At 36.8% G+C, this 22,312-nt stretch overlaps 1 protein-coding gene across 6 annotated transcripts in view; it reads left to right on the top strand.

Moving 5' to 3' along the window:
• LOC120636213 (coiled-coil domain-containing protein AGAP005037) overlaps positions 1 to 22,312 on the top strand; it is a 175,879-nt gene that overhangs the window by 19,079 nt on the left and 134,488 nt on the right. For 5 of the 6 annotated variants that reach the window (XM_039907585.1, XM_039907584.1, XM_039907583.1 and 2 more), the window contains exons 1-2: positions 986 to 1,444; positions 10,311 to 10,343. In XM_039907585.1, the coding sequence (XP_039763519.1) occupies positions 1,351 to 1,444; positions 10,311 to 10,343 (127 nt within the window). In that variant the 5' untranslated portion in view covers positions 986 to 1,350. Of the gene's footprint in view, positions 1 to 985; positions 1,445 to 10,310; positions 10,344 to 22,312 lie in introns of those variants that run through there. The other variant, XM_039907581.1, reaches the window with a different exon arrangement.

Raw genomic sequence — 22,312 nt, 5'->3', positions numbered from 1 at the left:
ATATTTACTTTATTTATTTAATAGAAATATAGTATACTTCTATTTATTATCGCTGTGCTTTGTTTTCTTGACAGAGCCATCTAACGAGTTTTCAATGCATTTTGTTCCGCCATGCACCAACTGCAACCTGCTCGAAATGTTGTCATACCTATGCGCCAGGTGGCGCTAGATGTATCGAAAGCGCATCACACTGCTTTGAATTAAATCGCAAATATTTTTATACATATAAGTTGAACTTTTGCTTTGCATCCCAGAACGAAGTGCATTGAAAACCCGTTAGATGGCTCTGTTACACAGCGATATTTAATACAAATATATATTTAAACGTGGAATTTATATCGTTGCATTTGATTACTAACAGAGCCATCTATCGAGTTTTCCTTACATTTCGTTCTGCGATGCACAATTTTATACATGCACCTTGGCTTGAGCTTTTATTACGGCCATGATGCAGGTGGCGCTAGGAGAATCAAAAAGAGTTTTTTTACGGTCGCTAGAGACATAGGTTGAGGGTATGGATGATTACAATTATCTTTACCCTATAAATATATAGCTTTAATTATTTTACTTAGGTAATATATAAAAAATTGCATGCTTTTTTTTTTGCATGAGTTTGCATACACTGTGCTGAACCATAAAAACATCGTCCACCAATCCGCACTGGGCCAGCGTGGTGGACTACGGCCTTAACCCCTTGTAATTGTGGGAGGAGACTCGTGCCCTGCAGCGGGCCAGTAATGGGTTGATATGATGATGCTGATCCGAATAAAACATCATGGGTCTTAGGCTGGCAAAATTAGCCCTGGTCGATAAAGTAAAGCAAAATTCAAATATTACTTTGGGACTCTAAACTGGTGCTTATACCATACTTTCGTTCTTAAACATAGCACTTTCAAACCGAACTATGATGTTAGGATGTTCGCTTTCGGGAAGTCTCATTGTAATGAAGCTCGTCAACCCCTATTAGGCTAGCATGGTGAGTCTTAACACGTGGAGTCTATCGTCGAAATTTCGAACATTTTCTTATACAATTGAGGTCGTAGTTCGAATCCCCTTTTGTTTGTGGGTTTTCTTCATATGATTTATATCCGCAGTTCCAAAACTTAAATATACGTAATAAATCTCGACCTTACATTACCTTTTAGAACTAATGTATAGAAAATTTAATGAAACAGTGTCAAACATTTGGTCTTTAAACATGAATGTAAACCAAATGAAACTGAAATCGATGAACTGTAAACATTAAAGTGTAAGTGAAAAAGAGAAAAAAAAATGTGCTGTGTATCAAAAAAAAGATAAAAGTGAGTGTTCTAAAATGTATACGTGGCGTTGACTGTGAATGTTAAAAAAATGTTAAGTCGATGGAAAAGCAAAGACAAGTCGGAGAAATCCGGCAAGTCTTCAAATACAAGCGGAAAGAAGAAGAGAAAGGGACGGGAAAATGGTGAGTAAATATCTGCGTCATGATAATTTTTTTTTAAGTGAAAACTTCTTTATGCGCGTTCAGCTTCTTGGGTGTACAAAAATCATGGAACTCGCGTTATCGTCACCGTGTATATTGACTGTACTGTTCATGGATTTAGTTTTTACTTGTATTTGTAGTCCCCAAATGGTGACGTGTTTTTTTATAGTGTATAGTTCATAAGTGCCTGTGATAGGCCTACATGAATAAAGAAATATTGAATTATTCAAATTTAAAATTCAAAATTTCTTTCACAGGCACTTATGAAGCGTTCATACATATTTGTTTACATAATTGTAACGGGATGGTGATAACTTCGTTCGCCAACTTAAATCTAAAGCTACGAGGGTTCCAAACGCGCCCTGGTCTAAGAAGAGCCCACAATAAACTTAGCCGGGTAAATTTATTTTTTTGTTATACCATCTTCCAGTAAATTTAAATTAAGCTATGAAGCTAGAGCAATCCACACCCAAGCTTTTTTATCGTTTAAATAATCCTTAATATTATAGTAGGATTTTTCTGTAAGCTTACGTTTTATATAAACTTTGAACTTATTGAGAGACATCTCAAAGATTTCATTTGGTAATTTGTTATAAAATAATATACAATTGCCCTTGAATGAATTTGCAATTTTGTGTAGCCTAGTAAACTGCACAACGAGTTTATTTTTGCTTCTAATATTTATATTGTTACAGTGCATTTACTTTTTATATTTTGATATATTTTTATGGACATAAATTAAATTTTCATATATGTACTGACTATGCACCGTCATTATTTTAACTCGAAATTTAAATTAATCGACGTACCAAGCAGATCGCCTATCTGATGAGTGGAAAACCGTCGCTTATATACAGAGCAACACTTTGTAGGGCATGCACGGAACACGTCATAGAAAGTGAGGCATAGGTGCTAAACCTTATATGCCTGTAATGACTCCGGCAACCACGCCCTTCAGAGCGGAACACAGCTCCTTTGTGGCAGAAATAAGTAGTACTTCACCGGACGAGCTCTGACACAATAAGCTCTACTACTAAAATTCTCCCATAGCTCAGAACAGGTTTCCTCTCTCATCACATATCATAAGTAATATCAAAAGTATATTTAGCATTTCTTTATTTTATTACTAGCGTACCCAGCCCGCTTCGCCGGGCTAGATTTTGCTTTATTTTATTTAAACAATAAGTCTCATAGATATTATAGATTATTATCTACACCCATGTACACCCAAAAATAGAATATCATCATAGTAAATAAAAGCTGTATTTGACAGTTTGACAGTAATTCAAAAATAGGAGTGCTCCGATCGTCACCAAACTTTACAAGATTACTCGCCAGGTCAATCCGGAGATTCCCTGAAAGTTTCATTGAAATCGGTCCAGCCGTTTCGGAGCCTATACAGAACATACCCACACACTTTCTATTTTATATATATAGATATAGATAGATACTAATTTTTTTAATTCTAAGGGAACTGAGACCTTTAATGCAATGACACGTGATAAAATAACTGCAATTTAAAATGGAATTGGCAAGGATAATTTGGGAATTTATAATATCTGTATTTACTCTGGTCTTGTTAGTGGCTCTTAGGCCTTGGCTAGTTACAACCCTCCCGATAAGGATGTGCCGGCAAGAGATTTAGCTTTCCGATACGATGTCGTGTGGAAACTATAGTCAAAGACAAAAATATCTATATTCGAGTAGGCACAAAGGTGGCGCTTTTGATGCGTACATTACATGAGAAGTTCACGGCAATGAGATGATGGCGATAACCATATTCGTAATCTTAAAACTAAAGCTAGGAGGGTTCCAAACGCGTCCTGGTCTAAGGAGAAGCCCACAACAAACTTAGCCGGGTGTTTAATTTTTGTTATCACCATCTCTTTTTTTTTAAGAGACATCTTCAAGATGTCAATGGGTACTTTAGTGTAGAATTGTATGCTGAAAAGGAAATTCCTTTCAACGAATTATAAATTTTATGTAACCTAGTATATTCCACTGAGGTTTATTCTTACTTTTAATGTTCAAATATTTTGCTATTAATTAGGAGTAGGTATGGCTTATACCTAACTGCCATACCCCTATCCATGACATGTTAGACTGCACCATCAGATAAGTCATATTTAGGCTTTCATCAGGTCAGAAATACTTAGGCTTATGATGATGCTCGAGTGTTTACATAGTTATAATGGATATGAAGGCAGTAACTTGCCAAGTTCGGAAATGAACCGAACCAAGTTTTTACAAATCAATATCATGTACTCGTACTCGTATATTAATTTATTTATCGAATATTTAAAGAAAAAAATATGAACGCTCGTATACTGCATTCCTAAGCTACTATATAATTGCAAGTGAAACGTTCAATATAATTTTTAAAAACTTTTTTCAAGCAATCGAAAAGAAAAGAACGAATTAAAAGTCAATTAATTTTCTTCGTGTGTGTATGTTTTATTGTTTGCACTGTCCCACTTTCATGTTTTCAATCACTTTCAACAAGGGTTGTCTTGATATTGCTTTTGCAATAGGACAGCCTTTGCACGCAACTGTATTTATATAGATATTTTTTTTAAATAGATTTTTTTTTTTTTTTCTTTTTCTTGTGTGTTTCTTGTATTGTTTCAAAGTTTGTGCAATAAAGTATTCTAAATAAAAATAAAAAATTATAATCTGTATTCAAGTAAATCGTACTTTTGATGCGTAGGTACATTATACAAAAGTGTTGATCATACATGTGTGTGTGTAGTAAGATATTGGCGACAAATACATTCGTAAACTCAAAACTAAAGCTTCCAGTGTTGAAACAACCATAGTTGGTCGTGGTCGGTCTAAGAAGAATCCCAGACTTCTGTTAACTTCAGATCACATTCGCACAATATTCGCATATCGGTTTACGCCTGTATGTCGTGCGAAAAAGATAGCACGACATCGTCTTTATACATTTTTTAATTATTTAATGGCTCTGGACATAAATAAGACAATTCTATCGCTAGTCTAACAATGCTTTTATTGCGTCCGACAATCCCATGCGTCTTTGATACAGACCGTGGCTCTCATGTACCATTTTTGCAATAGTTCTCACATAAATTTCATCGACAACTTATAAAAGTCTACTGCTGGACCAAAGACCTCTCGAACGGGAGTGTCCGCCCATAATCACTACGCTGCCGCTGGGCAGACGGATTGGTGGTACCAGGAGATGGTAGTAATAGCAAAGAGCAAGCTACTGCCCGCTAACCGTTTTATTCCCTTAGTCACATCTTGCAGCACCCGCAGGAGGGGTAGTTACAACTGTATTTTGATCTGACGTCACCACACGGCATCCTAAGTGTTTACGTCTAGAATGTTTTTAAAATTACAATTTACCCACGCTTTTTAAAATAGTCATCTTAGAAGTATTGGCAACGGTCAAAAGTTCAAACAACTTTCTTATTTTTTATTAGCTTTTATTTCCCTTATTCGTTTTTACACTTTTATTTTCATTTATCACTCGACACTATTTAACACAAGTTTCGAATTCCTTGAACGTTCGCGTTCAAATGCCTAAATTTTCGTAGAATGTTCCCTTAGGCGCCATCTTTGTCCCCCCCTAAATTGTTGTTGATCACGTGATACTCAGCAAAAGCGCGCGAACCGGAAACGAACGCAATCCGTGTTAAATCTTCTACAATTTACTTAATATTATTATAAATAACTATTACAAATCTACCCTAAACAGTATTAATAAAAATTACATTCATAATTATCTAGTAATACTAGGATCTTGATCATGTTATTTTATATATTTAAATAATATTGTGACAGTAAATAATCTTGGCTTAATAAATAACCCTAACAGAAGGGTATTTACAGTAGGAATATATTGCTATACATTTTTGTATATAAAAATAAACTTCCCCAATTCGAGGTTGGCGTTGAAAGCCTTCAGCTTACCTTTCGGGGTGAATAGGCGGAGTTCGATTCCAGCACGCGCGCTTCTAACTTCTCGGAGTTAGGTGCGTTTCAAACAATTTCAAATCACTTGCTTTAACGCTGAAGAAGAACATCATGAGGAAACCTGTACGCCTCCGAGTTCTCCATAAAGTTCTCATAGGCGTGTAAAGTTCACAAATTTTTACTTAGCTAGCGCGACTAACTACGGCCTAAACCATTCTCAATCTATGTGGAAACCTGTTCCCTACTTCCGTTTCGGACGGTAATGAGTTGAAAACGATGATGAGAACGACTCGCGTTTTGAGCCTGAAATGACTACGTTTAAAAAATAGCCAATTTTAATGTTAAATATTCCACAGCAATCGAAGAAAGTTGCACATGTCAGTTCCTAGAATTGAAAATAAGAAACTTCCATTGAACTTAGCGAACATTTAGATGATACTCGTCTCAAAGCATTTATTGAATCCTTTATGTAACTGTTGTGTCTTTGTTTATAATAAAGTGGGATATTCCACTGGCGCTGTGATTGCTCAATGGCTGCCCGCACTAATTCAATATTATTAATATTATAATGAATATTGTCAATATTAAAATTGACAATAATATTGACTTGTGCGGGCAGACTTAGATATATTTCACAGCCAACTCCTTCAGCTCCAAAAGTAAATTGAAATGTTATTAGAGAGTATATAATCTGTGATATATTTAAGTTATGTTTTATTTTGGTTATTTTTTTTATTTTTTAATACTGTTTACCTATTCATAATATCATTTATACAAGTATTTGTAATTAGCTGATATCATTTGTAGCCCTGGGAAGACGAATTGGGCAACAGTAAAGTCTCCCGAGATGTGTTTTTTCTACAAATAAATAAATCTCTAAGTTCTGTGGTACCTAACTTTTTAAATCTCTACCCTTTTCCAGCAAACATTGTGGAAAACTACTGAATACTGAGTATGTACTTGACAACCTCTCAATTCAGTTTCTGAGAAAATCGTGTGCCACATAAAGAACCGACGTCATATTATAAACTTTGTTTATTTTTATTCAGCAAAAATGTATAACTATTTATCTACGCTTTGTGAAACAGGAATCTCGAAAAGGTTTTGAAACAAGATTATATTTGCAGCGAGTCTTTGTAAAGCATCAAAGGATATTATGTTTATCCTCTACGGTATGTTTACATCAGCATTTGAATAAATTATATCTAAAGTCAAGAAATATGTAAATCCGTTTACTTTATAGTCTATGATTATTATGAAAACGCGAAATACTTACTTCACGGGAATAAGGAATATTAGGTTTTAAAATGATACTTTATGTCCGTATAAAACGTTTTTACCCAAAACCTGCGATATTTAGCAGAAACGCATCGGATATATTAAAAATACAATAAAAGTTATTATTTTATTAAACTTAAGTTTGTCATATTGAATATTAATTCATTTCAATAGTTTCATTTTGGTTTCATTAACTTTTGCTTTACTATTCAGTTATCTGCTGGTTCAACACATGCTTTGTAATAAGCTTGGAAATTAAAATTTCATCATCATCATCATCATCACATCAACCGATAGACGTCCACTGCTGGACATAGGTCTTTTGTAGGGAGTTCCAAGTTCCACGATTCTGAGCCGCTTGGATCCAACGTCTACCTGCGACGCGCTTAATGTCGTCTGTCCACCTCGTTGGGGGTCGACCAACGCTGCGCTTACCAGTACGGGGCTGCCATTCCAGCACCTTGGGACCCCAACGTCCATCCTTTCTCCGAACTATGTGCCCGGCCCATTGCCACTTAAGCTTCGCGACTCGTTGAGCTATGTCGGTAACTTTGGTTCTTCTACGAATCTCCACATTTCTGATTCGATCGCGTAGAGATACTCCGAGCATAGCTCTCTCCATCGCCCGCTGAGTGACTCTAAGCCTTCTTATGAGGCCCATAGTTAACGACCATGTTTCAGAGCCATAGGTCATCACTGGCAACACGTACTGTTCGAAGACTTTCGTCTTCAGGCACTGAGGGATTTCTGACGAAAAGATGGCACGGAGTTTCCCGAACGCTGCCCATCCGAGTTGGATTCGGCGGTTCACCTCCTTCTCGAAATTGGACCTACCTAACTGGATCGTGTGTCCTAGGTATACGTATTCGTCAACAATTTCGAGTGCAGTGTTCTCAACGATTACTGGTTGAAGCGGAACATGAGCATTAGACATAATCTTCGTCTTGCTCATGTTCATTCGTAGGCCAACCGGTTGAGAAGCTCTGCTGAGGCCATCGAGCATCGTATTTAGGTCTCCCAGAGTCTCTGCCATTATGACTACATCGTCGGCAAACCGAAGTTGAGTGATGTACTCGCCGTTAATGTTGATGCCAAGTCCGTTCCATTCCAGAAGCTTAAAGACGTCCTCCAACGCAGCGGTAAATAGTTTCGGGGAGATAACATCTCCCTGTCGCACGCCTCGCTGCAATTGGATTGGTCTCGTAGTCTGATCCTGTATACGAACTGACATAGTGGCGTTTTTGTACAAACACTGCAACACTTGGATATACCGGTAGTCAATTCGGCATCTCTGCAGTGACCTAAACACAGCCCAAGTTTCCACCGAATCAAAGGCTTTTTCATAGTCCACAAACGCTAAGCAAAGTGGCCGGTTATACTCTTCAGTCTTCTGTATAACCTGCCGCAGCGTATGAATGTGGTCTATGGTACTAAAGCCCTTACGGAAACCGGCTTGTTCGGGAGGCTGGAAGTCATCAAACCTACGAGCGAGACGATTCGTAATGACTCTCGAAAACAGCTTGTAGATATGACTCAGCAGCGAGATGGGTCTGTAATTCTTCAACAAGGTATTATCACCTTTTTTGAAGAACAGAACCACCACACTCCTGTGCCATGCCTCTGGCGTTGTGCCTTGGTGAATAACGGAATCAAACAATCGCTGAAGGACTTTCAGTATCGGTTTTCCACCTGCCTTCAGGAGTTCTGCCGTTATTCCGTCATCACCCGGCGCCTTGCCATTTTTAAGCTGCTTGAGAGCCACACTAATCTCGTATAGGCTGACGTCCGGGATATCTTCGGTATAGTGTCGAGTTAATTTGGCTCTAGGATCCTTAGCCAAATCTTCAACAGGCGTCTGTACTGTGGTGTACAACTGTCCATAAAAGTTCTCAACCTCACCCAAGATCTCAGGTTTGGAAGAGACAAGACTACCATTATTGGTCTTCAGTCGCATCAACTGGCTCTGACCGATAGACAGATCTCTAGCGAACACTTTAGAGCCTCTGTTTTGCTCGATGGCATTTTTAATACGCTCTGTATTGAAGTGCCGCATATCACGAGTCTGTGATTTAGAGATCTGCCTATTAATCCGCCGGTAAGCGGACGCGTCTGCTATAGACTGTAGTCTCATCTCTTGCCTCTCCGTCATAAGCTTGAGTGTATTGGTTGAGAACCTATTGGCCTTGTTTCTACGGTAGGCCTTGTAGAATTTGGACCCGACTGTTTGGACAGTTTCCACCAGTCTGTTGTTCAAATCGTCCACAGTGTCGCAATCTGCTAGGCAACCGAACCGGTTCTGTAGTTCTAGTTGAAAGCTCTCGGGGTTTTGAATATGGGCACGAGTAGGCCGGAGTGTAAACTTCACCAGTCTGACTCTTTCAAGTTGAACGTTTATACTCAATGTGCCTCTTACCATACGGTGATCACTTCCGGTTTTAACCCTGTTGATCACAGAGACATCATTGAATACATGCCGTTTGGTCGACATGATGAAGTCGATCTCGTTTCTCGTGGAACCATCGGGGCTTATCCAGGTCCATTTCCTGTGTGGCCGCTTCTTGAAGAAGGAGTTCATCATATAAAGGCCCTCCTTCTCCATGAAGTCAGCCAACATTTGACCCCTGTGGTTCCGTTGCCCATACCCAAATTGCCCCACCCTCAACTCTGAACCAGTTCGCTCGCCAAGCTTCGCGTTGAAATCCCCCATCACAATATTGTAGTAGGTGTTCGAGGCATGTATGGCTTTTGAAATGTCCTCATACAAAACATCTACATCCTCGTCTGGGTGTGCCGAAGTCGGCGCGTATACCTGTATGACCTTCAACGAATACCGTTTGGTAATTCTGAGTATAAGGTATGCTACCCTGCTCGACACACTTTCGACTTTTACAACATTGTTGACGAGAGACTTGTGGACGATAAACCCGACACCACCCTGTGACTGTTGGTCACCCTCCCGGTAGTAAAACAAGTTGCCGGATTCCAAGATTATCGAGTCCTCCCCCTCTCGCCGGACTTCAGACAATCCTATAATATCCCAGCGCAACTTGCTCACCACTTCTTCCAGCTCAATCACCTTTCCATCGGTCCTCAACGTGCGTGCGTTGTATGTTGCCAGGTCAAGTCGTCGGGGTTGGCAGCGGAATCTCTGCCGGAGATTCTTAACACCCCTTGCCCCGCCGTTACCATAACCGCTGCCAGAGCCAGGAATAGCGGGGCCGCCGGGAACTAGGGGCTGTGGTTTTTTTCTCCTTCCCATTAAAGATATGCCCGATAATGACCACGCTGGGCAGGCGGATTGGTCATCGCAGGGCTAGACTGATCGCCCCGGCGTCGCTGCTGCCCGACACCGGTCTGTGCCATTTGTTCAGCCTAGCCAATTCGAAGTGGTTATACCGCCACTTGTCGGTCGCCAGAGCCTCGTCGGTTAAACGGCAGGGTGCACCACGTGCAGGTGAGGTTGGCAATTTGGGAGGCTGACTGGTACTAGCCACACCCACTTACACCCCTTATTAAAATTTACTTGCAATAAGTATAGACGATATTCTAGCTATTGTGATTATCCTATATTTTTTTATTTGTTTCCTGTAATAATATTAGTGTGCGCTTATGCATTGTTCTTTTGTTTCAGAAGAAGACTGGCAAGGAGACCCGAGAATTGATGGTAAATTTATCTCATTTCTAATATTTTTTATAGTAAAGTACCTACTCATTTAGTCTACATTAGAGTGGCTTTATGGGGCCTATACTCATGATTCTCTTTCCGATGAAAGAGGAGAACAATGCCCAGCAGTGGGATAAAAATAGGAAGTGATTTCAGTCGTGGTTAGTTACCGGCAAAAACGTGCCGCCAATCGGATTGCCGTAAAGAAAAATAAAATCTCCTTTGCAAGTTATCCCGTTACCGTCTTATATCACATCATCAATTACACTTAGGGTGGTATAAAAAAATCATAAATTATTGTTTTGGTTGAATAGTTTGAATTGTAGTATTGCCAATAAAGAGTAATTAATAAACAAGTATCGGTAAGTAACCACAGAGACTAAATTCAAGTGATTTTAGAAAATTTGATTTTGAAATAAACTCCACCAAACCTCAGGCTTCATTATGTTAAAAGGTTGTATCAAAATGTAATGGACAAAACATTGTCCTTGCACCTGACGGCGCTTTTCAATGCACTAGCTCCCATTCTGTTTGTGAAAACCCACACACTGAATTAATTTGCCTAATGGGCATCGAGAAATGTCGTAAAATAATGTTAGTACTATTGAATATGCTGTTACGAATTTCCGAAACAGCCAATTTAATATTGTTGTAAAACAAGTTACCGATTGGATGTCAAATATACATGCAATATTTGATTGCGAACTAATCTTATTAATAATTATTCGTTTGTATACATTAAACATGGTTTATAATAGTATATTGTGCAACTAGTGCGACAAGTTGTCGATTGCCCACGAAAGCGAAGTTGAACGCACGAGAGAAGCGAGTGCGGTCACTCGCTTGAGTGGGTAATCGATGTCGCACTTGTTGCACATACTATTTTGTATTACTCATGCGGGGAAAGTATCTTGACGCTCACTGTTGCGGTTGAAAAAGAACCGTTTGCCCATTTTAAAATTTGAGTGCGACAAGAATATTTTTTTTTTTTTCAAATTTTAAAATGGGCAAACGGTTCTTTTTCAACCGCAACAGCGAGCGTCAAGATACTACTTTCCCCGCATGAGTGATACAAAAAATAGTTCCAAACATGTTTTGCAATATAAGGAAAAGAAGCAAAATTTCACCGGATAGAATCTATTTATTTATATTTGATACCTACTATAAGTCAAAATATGTAATGGCAAATTTTTTAGTCCACTTAAAATTTAAATTTACAAATTTGAAAGGATACATCATAAAATATAAATGTACAAATTCTTAATTGCGAAGTAAACTTAATAATGAAAACCTTAGTAAATTTGCATTCAACATGGTTTATAAAATAAAATAGTTCCAAACATGTTTTGCAATATAAGGTAAAGACGCAAAATTTATATTTTTATTAATATTTGATGCCTTTTATATTACAAGTGATACCTTTTATAAGTCAAAATAGGTTGTGTCTAACTTTTTAGTCAATTTCAAATTAAAATTAGGGACACAGCAGTTTATAATCTTACCTTTCTGTGTCTTCCTGACATTAAACCGAACCGCGAGCAATGACCACGACTGAAATCTCCCACCAGCAAGGTTAGGGGCAGGAAATACAAATTTTATCCCTAATTATACGGGAATACAACGTTAGCAGGTGGACATGTTAATTTTATCCATTGTCGGTGGGCAGTGGCGTGCATAGAGGGTATGCACAGGGTAGGCAGATGATACAAAATGAAGAAAATTTCGAGTACGAGTTATAAATCCTTAAGGTTAGGCTTTTTATATCTCTTACAAAGCCTATCCTCAGTGGTGTGCACTGGGTTTCCTACCAGGGTATGCATACAGCAGGAAAAGTGCATGAAACGGTTTAAATTCTCCTCCTCTACGAGTTATATATCAATTTCAGGGAATGCAGTGCTTTTGTGCATGTATGAAGTGCACGCCACTGTCGGTGGGACCAAGAAAAAAAACCTGTCCATCTGCTAAACCACGGCAACATGAGAATATGAGAGGTTTACAACTGTTTATTATTGTACGTATATGATTTGGATAATATTTCCATTTTGGATCCCATGCTCGGAGAGTAGATGCTCTGGGAGAAGATAAAATTTAATATTTTCCCCGTGTAATTAGTGTAAGCAGTGCATTGTGTTAAAATACAGTGAATACGCCCTGCGTACGTCTCTTTACACCCGCGGAATGTTGCTAACTCACAAACTTTTTCCCATTTTCACATTTCATAGTGAAAGCTTAGGATTACATTGGAGGTAATAACTTTCATCTGCTAAATGGTGACTAGCCGTTTGTTCGACCTTTCTAAAGTGGAGTGGTTTTTGATGGTTATTACTTATTTTATATTAGACGTGTACAAATTTCTGTTTGTACTTAATTCTGCTTTTATTGCTGGAAAATACTGACAGCCTATTCTATCATTCGAAAGCTGTTAATTTTCCACGGCAATAACATCTACACATAAGCTATGACGAAATTGATAAAGCTAGAGATAGACTGGTCTCACGAATGCAACGTGGGTGAAATGGTGTGCACACTTGTATCGTGTAAGCAACGTAAATAGACCATCGGATACTAACTATTGTAATTTTTCGACGAACTATTCGTTAATGGCATGCGACATGTAAGCATTAAGAACACAAAACCTACGAACATCAACTCCACCTTCCCATTGCAACACCCGTGGGAGGCGTGCATTGCAAACGATAAATGTGTTTCTATTGCATAGATTTTCATGATGTCCAAATATGGGCGACCATATTGCATCTAGCTTAACAAATTCACCAGCTGAAAGTTTATGCGTAATACAAAACTAATATAAGGTAAAACTGAAAACAAAATTGCGTAAGTTGATATGTTCTGAAATTAAATAATGTGTATACCTTGGATCCGATATTATTTTGAGTTAGTTTGAATTATATGAATTGACTTGAGCGACTGAACGAGTCGTTTTGTTTTGAAAAAGTTCTTCAAAGCAAATGAATTTATCAGTTTAAACATATCACCATCAATACCCTTTTGCCTTAAATTATACTCGGAAGTGTTCTCATAGAGGAAATCGTGTTTTTTTTTCATTGTTTTTGTAATTTTTTCTATACACAAAAAACTAAACAAAATCATTAAAATGACTTATATTTGATTTACATCGAATGTTCATGGCATTGTGTAGCTAAGTATTTTGATATGAATATGGGTGCATTTGCGACAAACTTTTTTAAGTCTTGTATAAGGATTCAGACTGGTGTAACCTCTAGGTGGTAGTCTGTATCAAAATATATTTTTTAATAACTAAGCAGGCTGATCTCTCACGCAAGAAAAAAGTCAGCACTGCTGTGGCCAAATTAGTGGTCACAAGTAAACATCTGGAGGTATCCCTTGAGCCTCTCACAAGACTAAAAATGTATCGAAAATGCACCCGGATTTCTATCAAGATTTCATTATAAATTTAAAAACCTTCGTTTAATTTATCTCATTCCCTTTTATTATACCTAGTGTATCTTTGACAGATTTTCATGTACAAGAACAAATATACAAAGTTAACTTACGTCTAACTTCGGGGGTTAAAATATTCGAGGTATGTAAGCCCAGTTAGTACTCGGCACCTTAATTATGCCTATATTGGGTTCCCGATTTTTAAGGTTGAAAGATAATTTGGCATCCTACAGTCTTAGCTTTTATCACTAACAAAGAACAGTAATAGTATGTAGTAGGTTAAGAAAAATACACATACACACAATTTATTAATTTAATAAAAATTATTATCAGCAAATACTTTTAAATGTTTGTCAATTTAACAAAACATCAGGAACATATTAAGATATTGTTTTCAACAGTTCAATTATTTATCCACTTTACAAAATTACTGATAAATACGTCCAAAAACGTTACTCGAAACAAGAGGGCCCTTCACTTATACCAGCTACTGTCTAATACTCAATTATATCGCAGATAATCCGGATAGACTGTATGTGCATTTAGGCGGTGCGAGTACCTCTTATACCGTAGCTAATAAGGCAGTGCGAATACCTTTAATACCGTAACTAATAAGGCAGACCGAATTTGCAGTATATCGAGAAACTCTCTGCACCAATTTTCAATGCGTAATTAGGTACGAATTAATGCTCAAATTAGTGCAACATTTCAAGCACTCTCGATCGGATTTATTCCACAAATACATACGTATAATACCTTCTTACCATTGCTGATAAGCTTCTTAATTGAAGGTATATTTACAAGTATAAAACATAATCGCTCCCGCTGTTTGTACGCTTAGATCTTTTACTCCACGCAACAGAATATAATGCTGTTTTCAGCAATAGATAAAGTATTCAAGAAGAAGGTTTTTATGTAGTAAACTTGCATATAGTAAAAATAAATAAAGAAATTCAAGGTTTTTTAAAGGTGGTATCGTAACAAACACATTCTTGTGCGTTGGCAAACGAGATAGATTAAATTAATATACTACTGTATTCCAAATTGCCTCCATTCGAATTCTCAATTAAAACATCAAACATCAACAATCTGCACATTACGTAATAAACACCACGCTAAAAAAATATGATGGGAACCAGGTCTGTACTTCAAGACTAGCAATGTCCAGGATGGCACTTAGATCATATCATTCATTAATAGTATTATTAAAGCAAAATACCTATTTTCTTCGCAGTAATAATTTATTCTCATGAATATTATTCTTCCTTACTTATGACATACTATTAAAGTATTTAATTTTATCGCGACTTCGTCCGCGTATAAGACAACCTTAAAAATAGACATATACAACGTTTTGTATAACTTTAAAAGGGAACAACTTTGTCATACATGATGTTACCGAAACTTTAACCGTTTACGCAGCACTCGCAGCGGAGCTTTAAAATAAAAATTATTTTAAAACATTCTACATTCTCATAGCCTGTAGCCTTACTCGATAAATAGCTTACAGTAGTTTCTGTGATCATCGCGTTCAAGTAAACAAATAAACAAACTCTTCAGTTTAATATATTAGTATAAGATATAATTAAAGCCCACAAGCCACAATCTTTAAACACCAGTTTTGTACCCACAAAACTGGTGTTTAATGATTGTGGAGTAGGGTACAGACCCTCTGTACTCCATAACCCTCTCTCCCCTAAGAGTAAAATAAAACAACTGGACTACCTCTTACACTGTATACCTACTTATTATTAAGATAATTCACTAAAAATCCCGTAACTTATTATCTTGAAATGACTCTACTACCAGTTCGGAATGCTGTCTTCGGCAGAGACGACCACTGGCAATAAACGCTAGGTCCTTTCATACAAGACATATAAGATAGATCAAACATAACTACCATTATAACTTATAACACCAGGACTTGTGAAACAAGTTGTTTATAGAGAGAAAACTATAAGTAAATATTCTTTTCTTAAAAAATAATACTAGGGTTCCTTATATGATACCTTATTTAATAACCCAAAGGACATTAGAGATATACTTATCTTATGCAACATCATGTATCAACATGATACCGACAACTTATCACAACTCCGTCTCTCTATTTACTCATTTAAATACGTGCTAACTTTTTCTTTCCCGCTAATCCATCTTCTCAAACTCGCTTCCTCGCCATAGATAATAAAAGCATTATTTGCAAAGCAATATGAATGTACTATCAATGAGTATACAAACTAGGGTTTGTTGATCATAAAACCCCTTTAGGAAAAAGAACATGACCGCTATGCGTATTAAACAAAGCGGTGTTCCTATTTTTACTACTGCATAGAAACCGATATAGCCTTATAGACGAGGTATATCTGATGTACTCATCAGATCTATTTTAACTGTATTTAATACCAATATAGTTATCGAAGTTTTTACATATGACACTGAGCGCATGTGGACAAAGCCGAAATTTTACGCAATATTATTTTGGCTAGCTTTGCATTAATTTAATACCTAATTATTAATAATAATCTAATTATTACTGAAATTAAATAGGGTCTTCGTTCCAACCTAAAAATGTTCAAAAGATAATAAAAAACGAAAAAATATAACTTTTAGTGACAACGTGTAAATGCAAACCGAAATAATATTTCACAGGCTGTAGAGGTAGATTATGTACTGTCTCTGAGACCTATCTGTAAAACTGAAAACCTAAAAGTTTTTGAGTAAAAACTTCCTACCTTTAAATGGAAGACATCAGATACAGCCCTTACATCTCATGCAAATGTAAAATCATGTGACTCCTGCCACATGATTTTAAATTTGCATGCAGGTACTGCGATTGTCAGTCTTTTATCTTTGATAGGGTTGTCGTAAGTAAACCCTTAGAGTGTTTTGATTTCGTTTGTATGGAAAAATAAATATGCTTCTTTTGATTTAATATTTTTACAGGGTGATTTCTTATGAAATATACATATGCATCGTTCAATATTATTTCGATATTCTGTTACACGTTGTATAAATGAATTTCTGTCCGTTAGTCCCACTAAAACTATTACGGCTGGACCGATTTGGCCACATTTGTGAGAAAAAACTAAACAGCTGGGCCGTTTTTGATGGGTTCCTGGATGCTTAGAAACACAAATTGGGCCCGGTAGGGGGCGCTGCCGGCCCTTTTTTTCAATCAATAAATATACTACGATAATACACACATCACAATCTAGCCCGAAAGTAAGCGTAACTTGTGTTATGGGTACTAGGATAGCTGATGAATATTTTTTTATACATAAATACCTATAATGTACAGATAAACACCCAGCCACTGAAAAACATTCATGTTCATCACACAATAATTTTCCATTTGCGGGTATCGAACCCACGGCCTTGGACGCAGAAAGCAGGGTCGCTGCCCACTGCGCAAAGCGGCTGTCGAAACCTGGTACCTGGACCTGGCAGGCCAATTTCCGCTTAGTCCAGTCGTTTAGCACATAAATATCGACATTAGTAGAACTTTCGTGGCAGAGCTTATTCAAATGCCGCAAAGCCTAAGCCAGCCAATTACCATCACGCGGTCCATCTGCGTGGTCCTTCAAAGTTGTAATCTGGCGTAGTAAATCATATTAATCATGCCCCCGAAAATTCAAAATAAAATCTCGAGTAAAAACATCAAGTAAGGGTAGGAAAACAGGGAACTTATCTTCCGTACACTTGAAGAGAAAATGTTTTTTTTTATCTCGTACATCTCAAGGGTATATCAATTTTTCATCCATATTAGACTATAATCTCTATTAAGCTGTAGGGCGTACGAATTTGTTTTGGAAATAATCGCATATGTTTTGGATTTATTTATTTGTGACGTTATTAATTCAGCCTAATCGCTGAGGCGAATCCAAAACAGTACGTAGCTTATTTATCAATACTAGCTGACCTTCGTCTGCACCAAATCGGTTATTACCGGAAAATACGAATAAAATTACATTTTCTAAAAATGAATCCTAGCTAGATCGATTTATCGCCCCCGAAACCCCCGTATACTAAATTTCATGAAAATAGTTGGAGCCAATTCCGAGATTCCAATTATATATATACAAGAATTGCTCGTTTAAAGATATAAGATAATATATATCCACTGATATACAATAAACGTCATGTCATGTGGTGATCATTGAGCCTTATTGATTTTATCGCGTCGTCACAATATAACTGACACTGCAATTACGAATACATTCTAAATATCTCATTTTAAGGAGTTAACATGTTTCATTAAACTACTTGGAAGACTAAAGAAAAACTAATAACGCTCATCTATTTCTGTAAATATCAAAAGTTATTTACAAAATCAATTTGGTTAAAATGATCTGAACTTTCGAAACAAAAGCCATTAATGGCTCATACTAGGATATTACATTAAGATAGCTCTCTTCAATTATTTGAAACTAAAACTTTAAATCACATAGTAAGCCAAATATATCAAGTAAAGTGTACTACCATTTTTAATTAACCGTAGTAACTACGACTAATGTCCATTTTCAATATTCAATAAGTCCGTAATCTAAAAATGCATTTAGCAATCTTGTTATTGTCAAAGAAAACAGATAGATTGGATATACAAAATGGACGTAGGCCATGATTAATTGGACAACGCCGTTCATATTGACATTTGACATTAAATACAACATGGCGTTGGACACCTGCGTTTTCCAATAACGTGGAACGAGCATGCGTTATGCGGGCGGCGGGCGACTTTTTTTTGCGCGAGAATTATTGCGTTGAAGCGACCACACTTACGTCTGCCAATAAGCAGCGCATCGCGACGGGTTCGCACGTGTCCGTCTAGCGGTGCCGGAACCTAGTGGACCTGTGGATTATAATATCCTATATTGGAGTAAATAAATACTCTTTTCGTTATTAGTGTTACATAGAGTGGATTAATAAAAACAGTTATTAAGTTTCTGGAAGCTCTTCAGTCTGTGGGACCCAAAATACAATATAAACCGTACGTACATCGCAAAATAATGCTTGTAGAGGAATAAAAGATCTGAAAAGAAATACTCACGTTTCGATCAACTATAGATGTACTTCAGTAAAAGAAAAAAAAAGCATTTTATCGCCAAATGGGCATTGAAATTGACGTGATCGTGGTATTGTTGCAATTTCTCGCATTCAATTTCCGCGATTGTTATAGCGATATTGGACATCGGCGTTTGGCGTTAACGTGGTTCGAGCCTAACAATTTAAAGTAGTACTAAGGAATAACCGAACAAAAAGAACATTAATACCGGCGAACTCAGGAAAAAGCATGCGCGAGAATCCACTTTGCCCAGTACTGATTTCGGTGTCAGCAAAACTCCTTTGTCTATAATATTTCAATTAAAGAAAACAGATCATAGGTCAGAATGGCCAAGAAATATGTTTTAATCGGTGATGGACAAAAGCTCGAGTTCGAATTCAAAATTACAGGAATACAGATCGAAAAAGTGAGGATATCAGTGATTGCAGGAATGGACGGAAAAAGAGAAGAATTAAGTTAATTAACCGAATGATGTTTCAGTTTATAATGGTGCGAGTCGTGATGTTATTTGAGATGTACGATTAAGGTCTGTAAGATAGGAATAAAAGCTACTCAGCTAAGAAGCAAGATTTTAAATTCACATAAATCACCATCTGAATGGTTTTTGATTGAGTTAATTATTTGTAATCCCGGACTGATGGCAACAGCAGCAAACACAAAATCCGGAGTTACCAGCCAGATGACAAGGAAATAATATAATACGGCATATTGCCATTCAGATTCCGCGTATAAGCAACATATCAAGATACACTAATTATGAAGAAATTTAATTGGGTATGCAATATGAAATCCTATACAAGAGAGATATTGATTGATTATTACCGTTATTTTGAAGAGTGGCGTACCAGGTAATTTTATTCCGTTTTTTGTCCATGAAACTTTATAGAATTATTTTCACTACCTACCTGGCGCAGGGCGAGCTTTCGGTTCGATTCCCGGCTCAATAAGATAATTTATAACTTCTGATTTTTCACTGGTATATAAAACGTTTTAAAGTTGAATCCTTCCTTCAAAAAATAATACATTTAAATGAAAAAAATCGGGAATATGAGACAAATGATTTTTCAACTCACTTGAAATAGATCAAGCGTATAAGAGGTACGCTTGTAACACAACGTAGCCATAATATAAAATTTCAAAATTTAAAAAGTTTTAATTAAAGCTTAATTTCAATATAGTGTACATTAGTGTACATTATTGTACTAGACAAGCCCTTTCAATTGATCCATATTGAGGGATTGTGGAGGCGGCCAAGTTGGATTTGAAATTGGTCATAGTGTAGGTATAGTATTCTACTAGTAATTTGTTACCAATATCGAGTAAGTTATGAAATGTTATTTAAACTGCCATTTTCGACTGCTTCGACTGCTTTTCATCAAACAACACATTCACACGCACACACACACGCACACGCAAACGCATTCGCACACCGACACGGATACACAGATATATGTGCGCGCGCATACGCTAACGCAAACGCTTACACACACCCACACGAACACGCGACAAATGCTCACACGTACACGCTCCCCTATATACACACACATACACACAAACACGCACGCCCAAGCACACGCAAACACACAGTTGCGTGTGCGTGTGCGTACAGGTACACATACCTATACACATAAATACAGATGCGCCCACACACGTACACGCAAGACTATATTATTTCCCATGAAAAATGCATTTACAATGTTTGGCTATTTTCAGAATATTACATTTCATATCTTACTCGCATCAGAGATTAATTATATACTTATAATAAAACTGTAACGGATCAAATTCTGTACATTGGAGATATTTAAAAAAATAAACTCTTTGTAACCGATACTGAACCCAAAACATTTACTATACTATACTATATTTTTTCACTGTCTGTCTAAGTCTGAAACTACTGGATCAATACAAATGAAACTTTGCACAAATTGAGTTTATACAACGAGGTATCTTTTTATACTCATAGGTCATAGATACTTTTTATCCTAAATTTCAGCTTAGCTTAGGGAAAGAAAGTGTTTGACGATTTATCACTGTAACCCTGTACATTTTTAACTGATTTAAATAATTATTTTGTATTAAACTGATAGCATAACCTATCCAGTTATATAGCATAACTGGATAGGTTATGCTATTATTATTATTAGTTTAATTTGCCCAAAATTCGTCTAGATCTGATGAATATGATTGGAGATAGAGGACAGAACTCCTCAGCGGATAGCATTAAACCGGTCACATAAGGCTTAACGATCCTGAATACATAAAATGTTGTCACATTTACTAATTTTATTTAATCCATTATGGTAATTTTTTTTTTCAAATGCCAATTTTATTAAATTTATCTAAAATACAGTTTTCCTTAGTTCTAGGATTGAATAAAAAATGTTAGAGATTGTCTTGGTTTACCTTTATCATACGAGGCTAGAACAGGCACAAAGGATATAATTAAGGCGTCCACCTGCTAAAGCACGGGAAAATGGAATAGGAGAAGTTTACCCCTTTTTATTATCTTTTATTTGTATTATCACAAATGGCTGCAAGTAATGTGTAGCCTAGTAGCAACAGTGAAAAACGCGCGGTACGGCTTATTCTGTCGGAGCTCTTAACATTTAGCAAAATTTTTGTGTAACATGATACCTACAATGAAGTCTGTACCCGTATATAAAGAAATAAATTTTTATATTTGGCCACATAATTACTTACAATTAAATATGTTAGATATACTTACAAAAATATATCCAACAAAAAAATAATCACAAAACATGTGGACAAATAGGGTTCCGCCTCAGCACGAAGTTTACGCGAGCTGCGACTTCGTACACTTAAACTTGTACTGAGTTCTATGGATATAATTAGATAAACGCTTTTGATTAACTAAATAACCTATAGGTATATCTTATAACTTTATAACTCTCTCTTAAATATTTAACTTGTTCAGTCTGTTTTTAATTATTATAGACCAGCTTCTGCCCGCGACTTCGTCTGTGTGGACTTTGGGATGGGGTCTAAAGATTCACTCGTTAACAATTTTTAATCTTACCGCGGGAACTATTAGAGAGATCGTTATAGAAAGTGCATGTCCTTACAGGTAACATGCGTACCAAATTTCAAAGCTGTCTGCGCGCGGCTTAGCTCACAATTTATTCTCGGGAACTACTTAAAGAATCGGGATAAAAGGTAGCCTATGTTCTTTCCCATATCAAAGGCTACATGCATGCCAAATTTCCACACTTTCAAATTTATAATATTAGTAGGATAGAAGTATTAACTAGCAGTTGCCCGTGACTTTAATGAAAGCGATGAAATTTTAATTTGCGGAATGAAATAAAATCCGCGGGACCGCCTACGCCTATTTCAAGTACCTTCGAATCAGTTCAATGAATTATACTTATCAGGTCACAGTCATGCAGAAATAATAAATAATACTCTCTATAACTGTCTATACTATTGTTAAGAAGGCGGTACAGCAAACATCAAATAGTAT

This window comes from Pararge aegeria, chromosome Z (genome assembly GCF_905163445.1).
Source record: "Pararge aegeria chromosome Z, ilParAegt1.1, whole genome shotgun sequence".
In the NCBI taxonomy this organism is placed as follows: Eukaryota; Metazoa; Arthropoda; class Insecta; order Lepidoptera; family Nymphalidae; genus Pararge; species Pararge aegeria.
Note: the sequence above shows the minus strand (reverse complement) of the source record. Positions and strands in the feature narration are given on the sequence as shown.